The 20,145-nt window shown below is 37.7% G+C and overlaps 1 protein-coding gene across 2 annotated transcripts in view; it reads left to right on the top strand.

The window, feature by feature from the left end:
• The window catches only part of LOC124163277 (sodium-coupled monocarboxylate transporter 1-like), a 47,786-nt gene that overhangs the window by 13,147 nt on the left and 14,494 nt on the right, over positions 1 to 20,145 (top strand). For both annotated transcript variants that reach the window (XM_046540071.1, XM_046540070.1), the window contains exons 3-7: positions 9,767 to 9,926; positions 12,083 to 12,148; positions 12,380 to 12,431; positions 12,533 to 12,600; positions 16,066 to 16,220. In XM_046540071.1, the coding sequence (XP_046396027.1) occupies positions 9,767 to 9,926; positions 12,083 to 12,148; positions 12,380 to 12,431; positions 12,533 to 12,600; positions 16,066 to 16,220 (501 nt within the window). The remainder of the gene's footprint in view (positions 1 to 9,766; positions 9,927 to 12,082; positions 12,149 to 12,379; positions 12,432 to 12,532; positions 12,601 to 16,065; positions 16,221 to 20,145) is intronic.

The raw sequence follows: 20,145 nt of genomic DNA, 5'->3' as shown, positions 1-20,145 counted from the left end.
ACAGGTATCACATAGGAACCTGTTTTGGGGTTATCATCATACATTGATCCAACAGAACTGGTGCTATCAATGTATGATACAAATTTTCTTTCATTCAATTCAGTGATCATTTTTATTTTCTAATCTTTTGTGCATTTTAATAATCCTGATGTCATAAATACATAGAAAACAAACACACATGGCAACTAACTTGCTTTCAGAAACACACAGCAATGACATACACACAAAATACCTAAAATTAATAACATTTTATATTACATTTCTAGGTAAAAGCTCTACTTTCGCCATTGTTTGACAGCAGATGTGAATTCGTATCTTTTCTCCTTCTTTGCCGCATTGCTTGGCAACATACTGAAGAATTTTGACCCCATTTATGAAAATTATGGTTGAAAATTTTCAGTCGTTGGTCAAGGTATAACATATTGCTACATTGGTTTCATCCAAATCTACGTCATACCCTGCGAGCCTTCTCTAGTGTGTTTGGCACGGAATGAGCAATCAATAGCATGCAATAGGTTCACCACACGCACATGACGGATTATAATTTAAATATTTCACCGTTTGAATTAGTTTTGCATGGATCATTAGGGAATTAATCCGACCGCTTCGTCTCCCATCTTGAACTTCCCGATTAAATTCACAATTCGGCTTCCCTATGTGTGTGTTTTAAGTTCACGAATACTATTTGCGCTGAATCCCATAAGACCGTTCTTTACTCAAGTTGTGGGCGGACGAGCTAGAGATGCTTCTTTACTTATTTTCTTTTAACCACTAACCTACATTTAAAGTTACAATGCCCTCACTTCTCCATTTACGAATACAATGATTGATTTCTTTTCAAGAAAGCACAAAAAATACATGCAATAAGAACTGTATACGTGCAATTTGAATAATATTCGCATGAAAAACGGTATTAAATTATAAAAATGTAAGAGGAATTCCTGTAGAGATGTTTTATATCATATTTAAAAATTTAATTCCATTCTAATCAGAAAATAATGATAAAAATTACCTTTGCACTATACACATGTTACCCATTGCCCCCAAGAGATTCAAATCAAATATGCGTATCCAAAGGGTAGTTATCAAATATTAGTAAGTATCATAAACTTTTAAAAAGAAAATATTCCACAATAGAATGAATAATTATGAGACGCACCTTATGATACAGAAAAAGCCTCAAAGAGAAGAACTCATAGTATAGGAAAATAATGAATAAGCTTAAGGGAGAAAAGTTTGATCCATTGAATTACTTTAATACCCTCTTACAATTCCTCTTGTAACTATCCTGTCCAAGACCCAGACGAAGAAACTTGATAGTGATACTCAAAAATGGAAAAAAAACAAATAGGACAAAAAACTGAGAGAAAAAAGTCAACTAAATCGAAATGCACCGTATCGATCGAAGTTGTCATGCCAAATAAAACAAAACTTTTCTTACGGTCAGTAATTGGTATAAGCATCTCCATGCAAATATTATGCGCCAAGGATGAAAAATGCCACGAAAAAAAATCATTTAGCTTTGCCGGGATTCGTACCCTATTTTACTGATTGTTGATCACGTATGCAACCAGTTAGATCACCTAGCTATTTTCTCGAAAGGCCAATCGGTCTTGCTTTTACCTGGGTTTAACTTTGCACATGTGCGCGTGAAATCGTACAAAATTATTTGTTTAATGCAGTGCCTTCGATCTCCTAGAAAAGTTGGGACTAATGAATGAGTTTAATATCCTCTCACAATTCCTCCAATAACGACGTCTATCCACACAAGACCCTTCTACGACCGCCGAAAATCTTGATAGTATTGTTCAAAAATGAAAAAAAAAACAGAGAGGAAAAAAGTCAATTAAATCGAAATTCACCGTATAGATCGAAGTTGTAATGGCAAAAAAAAACACCTCTTGCCACTTCAGTGAGAAACACTGCCGTGACCAGGATTCGAACCTGGGTTGTTGCGGCCACAACGCGAAGTACTAACCACTATACGATCACGGCTATTTCGAGGCTTGAAATGTTTGGGCTCTCGAAGCGGGAGTAATAATATGGTCCAATAACCATTGATGGCAATTGAAACTAAACGATCAAAGATTATATACTCTAGAAAGATGTGTATGTACGTGTTAAAAATGACGTAGCAAGTTTTGGCCGCCTACTGTAGCGCCATCCTACTTTTGCAGCGGCCAAAAAAGTAACTTCGGCTATGCTAGAGCGCGAAATTCAAATTGAACAGCCTTTTTCCCCGCCCCCCTTTCCATGGGATTACCAATATTACTACTTATTAAAAACTCGGGCCAATGACCCGTTATCATAGTTGATATCCATTACGGTTCGCTAGGGTGAAAACACTAAAAAAAATAATTGAGTAATACAAAGCACATTTATTAAGATTTCTTGCATATTACATTGTGATCACACTGCAGTAGCCTTTGACACAGAACAATAAAATGATGCAAAACAATTATACAAAAAGATGGGATTATATCCACAAATGTGAAGTAACAATCAAATGTGCAACAGAAAAGTTTGAGAACTGCACCTCAACATTAATAATGAAATGAATCCCTAAGGGTGCTATTCGTAGACGGCACTTTAAGCTAAAGTATACATTAGCTGGGCTAAAGTCTACTTTAGCCAGGCTAAAGTCTGCTTTCTCTGTTTCATAAACACCACTTTAGAAGAAAAATGGCAGAATTGTCACTTTACCGTAAAGTGCCCAACCGGAGCTCACTTAGGGTAAAGTGTTCTTTACGGATGAATAAATATGGCTGCTTTTGAAGTTGAAATATGAAGATATTTGGGTTACGGAAATTAATAGGAATTAATTCTTTGGTGAGACTCGGCAGAAGACAGGCATATTTCAAGAAATGACCAGACACGTAATGTGTCTCTCTTTCCGGAAAATATATCGAGTCAGTATTGCTGGAGATGACCCATTACTTCTGCAGTTGAACTCTATTAGTTGTTATACTACCTAGGACATTTTTACGATTATGTGATAATTACAGCACAGTAAGTGGTTGAATAGGTTGGCATAATTTGTGTTGATTTTTAAAACAAGCTAATTATGTTCTTAGGTTATGCATGTGTTTATATTCTAGAATTTCCCCCCTAGAAATGATAGCAAATTTCTGTTTATATTGGAGCCAATGGTCCTCTTAAGCAGACTTGATTTTCATATCGTTTGGCAAACCAAATGCTATTTTCTAAACGTTTCATTGTATTTTAAGCGTTTTCATTCCATAATTGCTTTATGTACTCTTTCCACATGCCTCCATATTATGTTAACATTTTCTTGTTTCTGTCATTTTGAAACTAGAGAGTTTTTGTTTCGTTTTTCGATTAGTCATTTGAATGTTTACAATGATGAAATAGTATCTTGCCATGAAAGGCAGCAATAAATAAGTAAAACATACTTTCCTTCATAGTCATATTATCTGCAGCTAAGCAATATTTTATCGAGGATGTATATACATACAGCCCCATACATCAACATCCCAAGAATTAAAATACTGGTAAGAACAAAAAAATTCAATAAACACCAATACCTACTTCAAAATATGCGTCCACCTGAGACAACCACTGATTGGAAAATCTTCAAATTGATTACTACAGTTTCAAGTTAACGTGAGAGAATTTCACTATTTCACCCACCTTCAATGAACTTATACCATCAAACTTCGACTAACATGTAGTCCAAACAACCGTGTGCAGTTAAACAGGCAAGATTATCATAAAATGATGTGAAAATATCAGCATTTGTATCTTTACTTTGCTGAAAACATCGAAGTGCATTTCCAATGCAGGAAGCTAATTAAAAGTGAGCTTTTATTCACCTAACTCAGTCATTATCATACAAAAAAGTTAGTGGGGAAAAGCTTCGGACAACGCAGTATTAATTTACATCTGCATACAAAATGAGAGAACGAGAAAATGTAGCTTAATAAAATCTTTGCACAATACAACATGGAAACCTAGACCCCAAAAACCTGTAAACAACTTAGCAATTCATATCCTGAGTCAACTTTTTGTTAACCTTTATGAAGCGTTCATTGCCAACACTCAAAATTTCAATGCCTGATCGAGACTTAAGCAGCTACAGTTCCACTTTATAAAGTGAGATCCTGGGGATGCCTTTGAAGTGAACTTTAGCTAAACTCTCACTTTACCGTAAAGAGACTTTGTAAAGTGAGGAATTTTAGTGTCTCTATGAATCGCACCCTTAAATGCTTTTTTACCCCAAAAACACTTTGTATGGCACTGCATAACATAATAAATAAAAATGTAAATGAAATACAAAGATTTCTTAAAAATCTAATGGCACAATTAAGTGGTCATGATCCCAATTGGTTACGCATCATTGTAATTCCAAATACATACAGCTACACCATTGATATAAAAACACTGACTATAAGATGGCCTGTAGGCAAAGATAAGGAATACCTTAGATGTACACCATGGCAATGTCAAAAATTTTACTTTTGCATATTTTCCTATCAAGGTTATTAATTTGGTTAAGAGCAAAGCTTCATTTCCATGTCCATTGCCGCAGGAGAAATCTGCAGGTTGAACCACTTCAGCAACTTCAGTTTCAAGATACTGTCAGAGCAAACCAAAAATATATAAAAATATGTCACCCAATAAAAAGCAGGTACTCATAAAGATGAATGCGAAAGTACATTAGCAATCCCATCAAGTTGATTACATACCTCTAAGCTCCATGCCTTGGAATGTTAGAAATCCAATGGAATTTTTCAATATTCAATCCCATTCATCAGTTTAACTGCTCCATTATCCTGATCTAAGGTTTCACATTGTACTTGGGTGATGAATGACATCAATTCAGATACTGTCAAGGTAAAAAAAAAGATAAATGACAATATGTTACCTGGTAAAAGAGAGATGGCCATAGATATGAATATCAAAGTACATAGTCAATTCCATCAAGTTCAACACGAGCCATTCCATATCAATGCAAAATAAAGTGTTTACCTCACCATTTTAGATTTTGTGGAAATTTGTTACGATGATTGCAAGTGCTGGAGCAATAATTACCAAATTTTCAATTTTTTATCTGAAGCAGTTACAGAAATATGGCTAAGTAATATTTTCATAAACTGACAAAAAAGGGAGAACAAATATTTTTCATCACTCTTTGTGCTGTCTTAATTGAGCTGCAGAGATGGGAAAGGTGTCATATACCAACATTTTGTACACTATTTCCAGTGAGATACAAGTATTAGATAGAAAGTTTTGCAGAAGGGTTATGCAACATTCTTTCAAGTTCTCTGCTGTATTTATCCATCTGAAGATCATGTATAGCAGGCATTCCAGTCTACTTCTTCAGGCTGGAAGTCAAGGTTCAAATGAAAAAAAATGTCAACTGAATTAAAAAATCAGCTTGAGTTGACATAAATAAAATGGACAAGTGCCTATTCAGAAACACCTAAAGTGGGGGAACTTGAAAATTTGGAGAGTGAGATGTTTCAAATTTGATGACTCTCGACATTTAAAGAATATTCTTTTGACAGGTGGAACATCTAAATTAAGTCATAACTTAGGAGTTTGAGACATAATGCAATAGAACCTCTGATGATAAAATAGATGCACATGACTAAGGGCCTATCTGAGGCTTTCTGAGTCCGTACTTCACAAGACTTAATCTACAACCAGATAATGAACGACTATCTTGTTTCTCTGTTGGTGAGACTTTTTCCTTACATTTTTATTGAAGATAAAATTAAGTACCACATGGCTAAGCTATTACATTATGTCATGATGATGATCAAATCTGTTGAGTGATTCATTTATGAGCTTAATTATTAGCTGGACTGAGTGGCCACACCCCACTTGTGAATATTCAACTCAACAAATCATAAAATGAATGAGTGACAATGCCAAGCAAAATGTGGCATAGAAAATAACTTAAGTAATAACAAGCAATGCAGTGTAAAATAGCATTTCAACTGATCACCAATTGATTGAAACATACGTACATAATTCTGAATATTGCCCTTGAGAAACTGTTACACCTAAAACTTTGCAAGACTCCCTTGAAGTAAATTTAAATTTAACATGTTCCACTCTGACTGTAAAATTCAGTTCATTACTGTAACCTTACTCAGACTAGATCATTTAATGTGATCTGTAAAACTGGAATAAGCATAAAATAACCTGCAACATGGCCTCCATTAGGCAACCAGCTCTCTAGCTCCATTAGGACTGCCACAAGTATAGCTGAAACAACACCATTAATGTATGAGCCAGTTTTTCCAAACATAAGAATTCTTATTCCATAAAGAAACTTATATCAATTTTAAAATTTGGTAGATATTTAGTATCAGAACCAGCTATGGGTGTACCACTTTTGAACAATATTAAAATTACGATTTTTCAACAGTAAAGGGCACCCAACAGTTCAGAACCTCAATCATACAAATCCAATGTCTCACGATAGAAGAGGATAATGAATGAAACCATTGACTACACAGCGAAGAAAAAAAGTTCTACTAGAGAAAGACTCCAGTTCAGATCAAAGGGGATGTAATCGTAAAATTAAATTTCAAAGATCATTACCTATTCCATTGCGTTGAAATTTATCCAAAAATCACACCCCAACATGATAGAAATCCAAGAGCATTTTACAACAGATCTTGCCAATATTCACTTAACCATGTCCAGCATACAAAGCCAATGTCTCATGCTATACGCGACTGATGAATTATAGCATAAATTTCACTGTGAAGAAAAAAAATAAGATAGGTTCCCATTCGAAGAGGTCATATTCATAGAATGTAATTAGAGTTCTTACCTATTTCATTGAGTTGATCTTTATCCAACATTCACACCTCAACGTGATAGAAATTGAAGAGCTTTTTTCAATAGAATACGCCAATTTTCACTTAACAAAATACACCATACACGTCCAATGTCTCATGCTATATGTGATTGATGAATAATAGCATATATTACACTATGAAGAAAAAAAGCAAATGGGATAAGGTGCACAATCAAAGAGGTTCTAGTCATAGAATTTAATTAAAATAATTACCTATTCCATAGAGTTGACCACGTCCAACATTCACACCTCAACATGATAGAAATTCAATTCAAGGGCACATCCTTCCTTACTCAAATATCGAACATCCATAATTATTTCCACTTATTTTCATGTTTTAATTGTCCAGATAACGAGACAACTGAGTAATACTGGTAATACCTCGAGCAAAACGAATGTTTCTGTCAACAAAAACATAGGCAGGTAAAGCAACTGCACAATGTTCGCATAGTACAGTGGCGTAGGTTACTTTTGCACAATATGCATTAATCCGTATAAAATATCGTTCATATGTATCCGCAGATAACATTACACAATATTAAAATATGTTTCTTCCGCTGCACTGCTCTTTATTTTGCCAATGAAAAGTAATTCACAATAAAAGGATTATGTTGGTAATAGCATGAAGGATATCGAATAGGATGCTGAACTTGATGAATTTTCACTAGCGCCCCAGGTCTTCACGCGGTGTCTTATCCACAACATTAGGTAAGCCGGCGGCCTATACTTCTTTCAGGGCCTTGTAAACGATAGTCAAAACATAGTAAAATTTCAATAGCTTTGTTACCGGGAGCGAAATGTAGGAACGAAACGAAATGCATTTAAACTCCGAGAGCTAAACGACATCGGAGTCCAAACTACTTCGGGTCGAAACTAAACTAAAACTCTGTGAGAAAACGAAACGCAGATAATGTTTAGCACCGGAGGGACAACGTGCTTTATCGTCGAACGGTTTAGTTTCGACCCACGCACCGAGTACGAAGTGTGGTTGAATGAAGTAGAGGTTCGGCCTACCGCCATTAGATGGATGGGAAACTATTATTTTTACCACTAACAGGAACGCAAATTAGCAATTCTATTTTTAAGCTCAATGTTTTAACCTCTCTTCACGCATATCAAACGTTATGGGTCGAAACTATTCCCTCTTATACCCCTCCACTCAATTTCTGGAATCGAAACTTAACTGTCAGCAGCGGAGTTGCGATTCATTTATAGTTTCGTTCCTGGGAGTAGAGTTTCGCCCCGGGACGACTCTAAACTCCTTGGTGATTTTAATTTCGTGCGGGAACGACACTAAACATAGGCCTCGTATTTTTGTTTATCTCCGGGTCGTAACGAAACATTTTCGTTTCGTTTCATATACCATCGCTGCCAATAACCGGAGCGTACAACTTCAAGAGCAAGGCCGCACTCATGCAAGTGGGCTCGGGTGGAAAAGTAACTTTTTTAATGTAGTGCATTGGATATCCTAGCGAGGTTATAATCAGGAAAAGCCTATATCGTTGAGCAATACCAAGAGGTTAGACAATACTCGGTCATTACAAGATGAAGAGGACAAAAATGCAAAGAAAGTTCAGTAAAAACAAAAAGTACAAATTAAAATAGAATTATGATAGAACTATGCAATCACTCGTCCTAGCGAGTGCCATTAATTAATTTACTGAATTGAGATACTGTTGCGATATCCGATAGTACGAGGAATGAATTACATCTTGAATCTTTATTTCACATTCTATTTCCTACCCTCTTCTCGTGGTTTGACATGGTTTAATTTTCGATGGAATAAATTCTTTTTTCGTGCGTGACCAGCTCATTTACGTTCCAAAGTGATTCTATTTCTGGGGTGGAATGGTTAGCTAACGACCCCGATGGCGATGTGGAAATAAGGCACACCCGACTTAAAAAAAGGTTTTATAAAACTTTTCGATGAGCATTTTAATGGCTCCAGCAGAAGACTTCAATCTATAACTTAAAATTTCAGTGTTTTCAGTTCTCAAGATATCTGCATAAACACTTTCCCAATCTTAGTCTTTCAGTACACAAAGAAACAAGGGCTCAAAAAAAACAACAAAATAAAACGTACAATGCGCACCGGGGAGTTCATGAAACCCACTAGCCGGTGGCCGTACCGACACCTTTTTGCTGTGGGTACGGCTACCGACGATCTCCCGTCCTCACGTCGGTGCCGCACCGATCGGGTTCGTACAGAATCGCACCACTGCTTGCCGGGAGCCGGTGTGACGTCGCACCCGACGAATCGGTGCCGCACCGATCGGTTTGGAGTTACAGAATACGGCCCCTGGGCGACCTCCGAACCGTGTCAGGGTGGAGGGGAGGGAATTTGCAAAGGAGTGGAGGGGTAATAGGGCGATGTTCAAGTTAGCTGCATCAGCGTAAATCTGCCGGTAGGCGCCCCTGTTGACTGGCAACACTGCAAAACTTCCGTCATCCAAGCCAGGGTTGGGGGAGAACCGCGTACAGCCGGGTTTTCTCTCCTCTATCTCCTGGGTTGGAGACATAACCAAGTGGGGTGATAGCTGGTAGAGGCAAGTCATTGGAATTCAAGGAGGGGAAAGACATAGTGGGATGAGGTGTTGGAGGGAGAGAGAATTGTAATAGGACAAGTGGAGTACTTCTCACTCCAAACTTCATTCTTATGCCTCAGCACCCACTTCCCCTTGATTTCCAGGAGTAGGTATTCCTCCGCCGTACTACCTATATAAGTCTCGATATCCAGGTATGGCTGGTTCGGTTGGCTGATTCGGAGGAAGTTCGAAGGAATTCGGAGGAATTTCTGGGGGTGATGTACCAGAAATTTCGGGGGGTACACTAAAAAAGATCTATGCAATACTGAGGATTCCCACCCGCCTATCGTTGGGCAGTCCTTCCCGTGAAATTAATGAGTAAATTCTCTTTTCGTTTCACTTCTAGTTACATCTCTGGTGTGTCCAGTCTCGGGGTCCCTGCCGAAGTCTACACTTACGGAACCCAATACGGTTTGGTTCTGGCCGCTGAAGTCTGTGTCTGCATCTCCGTCGCCTACGTCTTCATGCCCGTCTTCTACAATCTTCAGCTAACTTCAGCCTATAAGGTATTCATAGGCTGAAGTTCATAGTAATATAGAGAGAATGGCTAATTTTCAAGCGCGTACGAATCATCGGGTTATTCTGAAAGATAACGATTCCTTTTCGTGTATGAGGTATTTATGAGCAGTGGGTTCTTTTGACTCCTCTTATTTTATTGAGGTCAGGAATAGAAGGGAATGATAATGATCAAAAGAGGGACCCATACCAGTAGCAAATTATGGGGTTCCAGGGGTCTGCCGCCCTGGAAAAATTGAAAATATGGTTTACCATCTCAATCTTCAAGTTGGCTCTCCGATTAAATTTTTTATAACACCAGCTTAACATAAAACATTTAAATACAATGTAAGAATATCTAAAAGTAAATTTTCTACGCAAACCAGACCTCAGACACATCATCGCGAAGAGGTTTTGAATACCACTGAGGCGCCGCGGAAAGTGACGACCCCCCCTCCCCAGATACCCCCACAAAAAAGCGACTTGAAAATGCCCCTTGTCGCATAATTGCCTCTCTACTGGTCGTATTTTGTCATCTTTTTTGCAACTAAGAAAACACTGAGGTGGAATTTTAAAATATTTAGAAAATTTTAGGCGAACTTATCCCAATGCAATCAACTGATTTGGGCGTTACTTGGTGGAACGATGAAATGTTCATGGTGAAACAAAACCCAGTACTATTCCACAAACTTTTTATTATAGCTGTTAACTAGTTTCGACGTTTATACCGTCATTATCGAGACTAACAGACTTTCCTCTCTGTTGGTCTTGATAATAATAATAATAGTAATAAATTCGTTTATTTCGTGGGCCTTGTGGCCCATGAGAAAATTATTGTACAACTTTTACAAGTTCAGCATGACATTACAATCATAAAATGACGGTGTAAAGGTCGAAACTAGTTGATAGCTATAATAAAAAGTTTGTGGAATAGTACCGGGTTTTGTTTCACCATGAACAAACTATTCCCAGTATATACTTTATATAACGTCCACATTTCAAGATAATGGTATATGTTAACTTTTGGTCCGTCACCAAAACAGAGTGGCCGAGGGGGAGGTTTGCGTTATTTTAAGTATGTACGAATATTGTCGTCGATCGAATATTGTCTTTCTCATGCCTTATTACCTATTTCAAACTATGCTATGATCCTGGATTTTCATGGCATATATACATGAGAGTAAACATTTAACAGCATCACAACCCTTAACTTAGCCGCGCATAAAATACTAAATCGAGTTTACCATTCATATTTCTAATCATAAGGGATATTCCACTCTCATACCAAAAAATGTTGTTCCCTTAGGGTCTTGTCCATAATGCAATGAAAATTTCTGCATGGGTTTTTATTTACCTCAAGCTAAATACCCCGACACCGTTTTACGTAAAATAATTTGTAGTGCGTTTTTTGCGAAATTTAATTTTTTCGCATTTTTTGCCAACAAAAGTGCTTTGAATCATATAATTCCTTTTTTTCCACCGAATTGTCGTAGAAGCTATGCTTTATGGCTTATTTTAAAGCTATGACTTTGTGTAAGACAAAACATGTGTAAATATTCAATTTCTATATTTTTTCTATATGTTTTTATATTTAAATCTTTAAAAACATTTGAATTAACTTTCTTCTAATAATCCATCACAGAGTTGGCCCACAATTGTATTTTATAATCTATAAATATGTATGCGGGAGAAAATTTCAATTTTAAAATTCCAATTATTAGTTTAAAATTTATTTTTCGGATGGTAAATTAGAAGTTCTGGCATCGTACACGAAGCCTACAGCACGAGAGGTACTGCTGAAAGCCAATATCACACGACGCGTGCAACAACTGTGCTTTTAGCGAAGTCTGGCCCACTTCTGACGTACACCAACGGTAACTGTGTAGTAGTAGGTACCCGAAACGTATTCATGCATGAAAAGAGATGAGGTTGGCGACTCGTCACTGGCATAAAACATTCAGTCTACGCTTGGCGCACGCTTCATTTACTCTAAAGCTGTAAAGCTACCCGCTATAATTCTAATGCGTACCTAAATTTCGAGTATTCTACTTGCACATCGCGAGGAGCACAAAATATCTATGCTATTCATAAGTTACAATTTTCGGAAGGTTAATTTGCTAGTTTTATTTTCATTGCCTAAACTAGAAATATTTTTCTTCTTTTGCAGTATCTTGAACTGAGGTACGACCAAAAAGTAAGACTACTGCTGTCCGGGATATCTATTATTAGTATGGTAAGTGGCTATTCATCATATTTCGCTGATTTAAGCAGATGCGTTTTACAGATTTGAGCAATAAATCACGTTTATATGTAACCACTTTGAAAACCATTGACTCGAATTGCTGGAGGCTAAAAAAATATTTTTTTGAGGCCATAGACTATTACAAGACTTGATTTTTATTAAAAATAGGCATGTAAATAACACGCCTTAGGATACGATATTATGAGGTTGTTTCTCTTGCAGGTGCTATATATTCCTTTGATGATCTACGTGCCTGCTCTGGCATTCAGCCACGGTAAAACAAAATTGTGTGATTTTATTTTTGGTGAATTAGTGATTAGTCTTTTCGATAATTGTCATGCCCTATTCATTTGCATTTTTTATTTCCTTACACAGTATCCGGCATCAATATCTACGTTACATCTCCCGTGATATGTGCTGTTTGTATATTTTACACGAGCCTGGTAAGTTTTACCTATACCTTACCCATATCTCTCTCTTCTTCTTCAATTGATGTTCATATTCTCATAATTTTACTCTCACGTTGCCCCCAAAAAAATAGGAACTTGATATTTAGTAGCCATCCTCTTCTTTCTTAAATGTTGATTAAATTTGAAAGTCATCTTGATTTCGAAGAAGGCATTGCCATCATATTTGTTTTTCAAAGCATCAAGATCCCGTCAATAATTGATCTAAAAATTTATTGTATTGGAGCTATTTTTCTCATACGAAAATGTCGTGAAGTTGATGCATTTTTCGGATATCGAAGTGAATCATCTGAAATTTTATGGATGCAAACTTTTTCAATATTTTCCATGGATGAATCGATCTTGATTTAATTTAAGAAGCCGTCATCCAAATTTTATATAAGAGCAGCATTTTAAAACTTTTCTGGTGCTATATACGTGAATAACATCAAACGCTGGATTGATAAATATTAATTCTGGGTTATTCTACAAGTGAACAGCAGATATTGTCCTGCACACGGATGACCAAGTAGTGGGATTGGAGGAACGAGTTTGTTCTGCATTTTGGTATTTTAAAACGTCTTCGCGCCCTAACAACCCTGTCACAATTGCTAATGTTGACCATTATTCTTTCATATGAATAATCAGGAGTTTTGCTTGACAATAAATTAAACATAAAAATAGAATACTGTAACTTTTTCGTTCTTCAAGTTTTAGCCACTCGATCTTTAATTAATAAGGAGTAATGTGTTCATGTAATGCCACATTAAATACAAATCTTACACCAGCGTTTAACAATATTTGCATTTTATTGGACAATTCATTGGTTAGATCAGACATTACCAGCGAGCAATACTGAATATGAGGAAGGTACAACGATTGAATCAACTTTTTGCGCAATTCAAGAGGTATTAAATGCTTAAGCTGTGCCAACGTTTTATAACACTTATTTGAAATATGTGCTACTTGTTCCTCCCAAGTGAGTACATTGTTAAGAGTAACTCCTAAGTTTTTAACAGACTGAGAGTATTGAATTTCAAAGCCGTCAACACAAATTTTAGGTAATACATCAAAATTAAGTTTATTAATAAATTGTGAGGCGCCAATTATAATCCCTTTCGTTTTTAGAGGATTAATTTTCAACAAATTTTCACGGGACCAATTACAAATACGGCTGATATCGTCATTTACTTTTTCAATGCCGTTAAGCAGGTGTATTGGATGGCAGCGGAGATATATTTGTAAATCATCCGCATATAATTGATACATAGAATGAATTAAGGAACAAGGCAAATCCTTAATAAAAATCGTGAAAAGTACGGGGCCAAGGATTGACCCCTGCGGCACACCACAAGATACATTAGAAAAACTAGAGAGTTGGCCATCACTACCTTTAACTGCTTGTTTTCTCTCTGACAAATAAGATTTAAACCATTTTAGAACAGGTATAGAGAATCCAAGTCTTTTCATTTTGAGTAGGAGGAGGTCATGATTGACACAGTCGAAGGCCTTGCTAAAGACAAAGAGTACCAAAATAGTAACTTCCTTATTATCTTTGCCGACACGGATATCTTCTGTTACTCTTATGAGAGCAGTTTGAGTACTGTGGGTGCTGCGAAAACCAGATTGATATTTATCGATAAGATTCCTTTCTGCTAAAAATTCAATTGTTGAGTTGTATACAAACCTTTCCAGTAGCTTAGATAAAGTACACAACAAAGATATTGGGCGAAAGTGAGAGAGTTCAGTGGGATTGTGGTTTTTTTTGATAGGTTTGATTACAGCCGTTTTCCAGCTGACGGGAAAGGATGAATAGTTTAGGGAACAATTTTAAATATCTAATATCACTGGGAAAACTACTGGCAGAATATTTTTTAGCGTTTTGTTGTCTAACCCATCTATTCCGGCTGAATTTGATTTGATGCAACAAAAATAATTCAACATGAGTTCAGGAGTAAAATAAGGAAAATAAAAGAGGTTATCACCGAACTCCTGATTATCTCTTGGGTTAGTATAGTTGGAAACAAGGGGGCGTGGACCTGTCCCTGAGAGGCTGGAGGAGCTGGTGCTAAGGGAGTCAAGAAAATATGCGTTTAACTCCTCAGCAGAAAAATTCAGTTTTTCATTTTCTTTTCGAGTCTTAACTAGCCCTAGCCGTCGAATCTCATTCCAGATTGACCTTGAATCCCATTTTCTGGAAAAGCATTGATTATAATACTCGCTCTTCTTTTTTTTCATAAGATCTAGGGTCGCATTCCTCAGGCTTTTATACTGATGGTAAAGTTCTTCTGTTTTATTTCTTTTAAATTTACGCCTCGCTATGTCCCTTCTTTTCATCAAGTCCTCGATATCAGGAGTCACCCACGGAATAATTTCGATTTCTCTTTGGCAGTGTCTTTCTTAAAGGGGCATGCTTTTCTAGTAGTTTATGCACATTGGATATGAATATGCTCAGTTTGCTATCAACTGTGTGGACAGACAGAAAATTGGCCCAAGAAAGACCATCAAAATCCTCTTGGAACTTCGTCAAATCGAAATTTCTGAAATCACGTCAGTATATAGCATTAGTTTTACTTTTAGGAATATTAAATCTAAATTTAACATACATCAAGTCATGATTTGAAAGAAATGGAATAGAGTATTGACCATAATCAATAACTTTAGATAAGTCATCGACAATAAATAAATCTAATAAAGTGCTTGTGGTAGGGAAGTGATGGATAGGTTGCAGCGGTACAATCGACATATTGCAACGGTAACAGATGCCATTAATACATTTGCTATCGTGCGTGACTTTAAGCAAGTCAAAGTTGAAGTCACCGCACACAATTACATTTTTATAATGAGGTAGTACACTATACAACGTTGACTCAAAGTCGTCATTAAGATAACCAACTTTAGGAGGTCTATAGACAGAGAAAGGAGGGGGATAAGATGGGATAGTTTCGACCCATTTCATGACAGAATGGGGAGAGGTTAAAACACTGAGCTTAAAAATCGAATGGCCTGTTTGCGTTCACCGTTCTCCTTTTAGTGGTAAAAATGTGAGTGATCCATGCATACAATGGCGGAAGGCCGAACCTCTACTTCATTCAACCATACATCGTACTCGTGTGGGTCGAAAGTAAACTGTTCGAAGGTGAAGCACGTGGTCTCCGGTAAAATACAAAATCTGTGTTTCGTCTCGTCCCAGAGGTTTACTTTAGTTTCGAACCGAAGTAGTTTTGACCCCGATTTCGTTTCGACCCTGAGTTTAGCTCCCCGGGTTTAATTTTGTTTCGTTTCGTGTCTATGTTTCGCTTCCGGGAACGAAACTATTGAGATTTTACTGGTTTTGACTTTCGCTTTGTTTCCCTTGCCATCCCTGGTTTTGACCTCGTCCTGACGATAAAATTGGAACGAGGCATTACATAAATACAGTCACGCTTCTCCCCTACGATTGATTCTTCTTTGCCTTTTAAGGGTGGTCTGAAGGCTGTCGTGTGGGCTGACACGGTGCAGTCTTTCAGCATGCTGGCCGGAGTGGTGGTGGTGTGTATTATGGGAACCATTGGTGCCGGGAGCATGGCCAACGTCTTCGAAAAGAACTATAAGAGCGGACGACTCGAGTTCTTCAAGTGAGTCTTCTCTTTCGTTTACATTTATATACACACAACTTCGCTCGCAAGCTGCCTAAATAGGGTGTTATGACTACAAGCGTCACCAAAAAAAAGAAAGGGTGGCGTGGAAGATATTTGACTATTGAGTCCCACCTACACTCTGTTCATTTTAACTTTGCTGATGAGCTGGTGTGGCTAAAGCAAGAGGGGGTGAGGGGAGGGAAAGTTTCTCGACACGTGACTTTCCATTTGCCAATCAGAAAAACAGCAGGCGTGGCCTCAGTCAGTCGCACACAAACCTCCGTCGAGTTAACATCGTGAATCTGCTCGTGGAGCAGTGTTGCCAAACCTCTTCTCGTATGTCTTTAAGTATGCCTTTCACCCACGGTGTCTCATTCAGCGTGGTAGCTGACAATGTCATGGGCTTCTTTGAAAGGATTATCATCAATACCTTCCAAATAAGTATATACATTGCCTCGGCGCCGACCTTTTCAGTGACAAAGTAGGGCGGCTATTTACATTTGGCGACGTTAAGTTCGCTCCTCCTCTCTGTCTCTCGGTACTACCCCTCCCCCATTAGCGAAGCCTTCCGAGTGTGTCCGAGCTTTCATGGAAGCTCACTTGCAAACATAAAGTGAATAGATTATAGCATTAATTTAACACTTTGCGTGCTAATGGGCGTCATATTACGCCACGTGAAATCCTTTGATTTTTGCCACGGGCATAATATTACGACATGCGTCTTTTGACAGATCGTACTTTGCTATTTTTAACAAAGTGGTATTAACATCTTCTAAACAAAAACAAATAAAAAAACAAAATCAAAATGCATGCTTTAAAATGATTCCAAACGCATATCCCTTGCACCAAAGGTTGATTGTTAAGAAACAACACAAAAGTATTGAAAATGGCCAGCAGCAGGGCACAGATCTTCAGTAAGGTCAGCATAGTGAGTGTTAAATACTTACATTTCGAAGAAAAATGAATTTCTACGCCTAATCGCTTGACCAAATATTTCTCTTATTTTAGCGTTGCTGTTGGACCAAGAAATATACTTAAGTTCCTATATGATATCCTCCGTGTTGCTCTTAATGATATCTGATCTTAATACCCTAACAACACATGGACATCCGACGGATGTCCGTCGGATATCCAAGGCGGACGTTGCGGATGGGCCACGGATATCCGAAGGGAATCCGGCGATATCCGTCGGATATCCATAAGTCCCAAAATCCGATATCCATAGGACGTCCGCTGCCGGATATTAATACAATTTTTTGCATATTGTTGCAAGAATATACACCAAAAAGATTCCTGCACATGATAGACAACCTTAACAAGGTGGAAGGAGTGTTCATGTCCCAAATCCGATATTCTTGCAACAATATGCAAAAAATTGTATTAATATCCGGCAGCGGACGTCCTATGGATATCGGATTTTGGGACTTATGGATATCCGACGGATGTCCGACGGATATCGCCGGATTTCCTTCGGATATCCGTGGCCCATCCGCATGTCCCAAAATCCGATATCCATAGGACGTCCCCTTCCGGATATTAATACCATTTTTTGCATATTGTAGCAAGAATATACACCAAATAGATTCCTTCATTCGAATGATTAATGCTTTAACTAGTGACTACTGATTAAATAAAAAGAAACAAAATTGCATTAAAAAACTATTTAATATTTCTTATTTTGTCATTTTTAAGGCCTTTTTACGTGATTTGAGTTATTGCATTCAAGCAAACTGACTTTCAAAATTAATGTTACCTCTTGGGAATTGGATCAATTTAAATTTAGTGATTCCAAGAGTTCGAATGGAACAGGTCATACCCTGAAAGTTCCGAAAAATGATTTCCAAGGAAGATCATAACATCTCATGCTTTGAGATTTCAATGGTTTGAAGAATCACATCAACAATGGCATTGTTCATAGGTAAAATGTATATACCCAAGCTTCCAACTATGCCTACTAATAAATCTGAGATGATATAATTTCTGGGTTTGCATTTCCGTATCAATGAATAAATTCAACCTTGTAAAGTGACCTTAATGAAAAATTGTAGCAAACAATAGTTAAGAATGATTACCACTTGGTTACAGTTGAATATTGACAAGAACCAGATAAAACAATCTTTTGATTCATCATATAAATTTCAGCTTATAAAATTAACAAAAATGGCACTTCTCTGTGAACATGCATGGCTTTAAAAGACAAAATTATTAAACATACATAAGTTATAACATGGAAACAAATGTCATGCTTACATTGGCACAAAATAAACTGTCCATATAGATAAGACCAATGAATTCACTTAATCTCTGAACTCCAAAACACTTATGACTAAGTAAATACAGTGCGAAAACATGTGAGCAGAGCAATGCTCTGTAGATTATTTTCACGGAATGCACGATAGTCTAAAATGAGATAAACAACTGTGACGTTACGTCGTAAATCTAGTTGATTGTTCACGTAAGTCCAGACAAGGGAAATACTCCAACCGTCGGTCACAAGCTGGATCAGGGAAAGACTCCACAAACAAGAAAATCAGCTCACAAGACAAAAATTCCAAAAAACAATTTACGAGTTATTATCTTTCGATATCTATTCAAAAGTAGAGTATTCAAAATCACAAGTATTACAGAAAACAATGATAGTAATTCATGATCCCAAAGAAAACATTACCAGCTAAATACCAGCAGAATAATTGCTCTAAATTTGCCATGTCTCACTAGACATGTGTCCCCGACCGGCCCACGAGCAGAAGAGAGATTGCCTATGCAAGGCGAGACAGGATTTGAGGGGAGGGATTCTTCCAGGGAGTGGAGGGGTAGCCAGGCGAATTCAACTACTGCCCACTGATGCGTCACTGCCCCTGCAGAAACGGCCGCTCCGCAAAACACCATTCCCTGGTTTTGAGACAACAGCATACCAGCCAGAATTTTCCCCTCAACTTCTGGGTTGGAGACATCAGTTGAATCAGAGGGATATTCATTGGAACACATGGAGGGGAAGGAGATACTGGGGTGAGGTGTTGGAGGGAGAGAGAGTTGTGATAGGACAATGGTAAAACTTCTCCCTCCAAGTGCAATACTAAAGCCTTAGCACCGATTTCCCCTTGCTTGCCAAGGAGTAAGTATTTCTCCGCAGTAGTCCTATATAAGTCTTGCATTGCAGGTAGGTTGGTTCGGAGTTGGTTCGGGGTTGTTTCGGGGCTGTTTCAGAGGCTGATTCCAGAGGCAGGGTTTTCAGAGACAGGATTTTCCAGAGACAGGATTTTGCTACAGGGTCCTTTTGCGCGAAAAATCCTTTGCGCGAAAAACCTTAGCGCGAAAAGTTCTTGGCGGGAGAAGTTCTGCGGATAAGTTCGGAGGAAGTTCGAGGAATTTCTGGGGGGGGGGGGGGTACCAGAAATTTTTGGGGGGGGGAAACACTTAAAAAATGCCACACATCGAAATAATAAACACCTGAGTAAGAGGAATGACAAAGTATTTCTATTCCAACGTTAACTTTTTTTAACACACAATGGTTAGGCACACAGCTTCACACAAGTTGGGTGCCTATAACATGGTGCATTTTCGTGTAAATTGATGCATTCATACATTTAGACAATGACTCCTACGAGTTAATGTACAGTGTAAACATGCCTTCAGGAAGAATGTGGATCAATAGATACGAATTATCTTCATCAACCTCCTCGTTACCATTTCCGGGGATTACATGGTACATTTGCACCTCCTTGGGCTCTTCATGCTCCTGCAGTAGCTATAGAATTTTTCTCTTCCTAGTTACGGGGCGGTCTGAAGAGACTGGAATGTTCTGATCCCGGCATTTACACTGTTGTTTTTATCCTCGAAGGACCTCACGTCATTTTCCAGAAGATGTATTTTTCTGCATCCTCTTCTAACTGTAAGGCATTAGCGAATATTTTACTAAAGA

This window comes from Ischnura elegans, chromosome 8, assembly GCF_921293095.1.
Source record: "Ischnura elegans chromosome 8, ioIscEleg1.1, whole genome shotgun sequence".
Classification (NCBI taxonomy): domain Eukaryota; kingdom Metazoa; phylum Arthropoda; class Insecta; order Odonata; family Coenagrionidae; genus Ischnura; species Ischnura elegans.
Note: the sequence above shows the minus strand (reverse complement) of the source record. Positions and strands in the feature narration are given on the sequence as shown.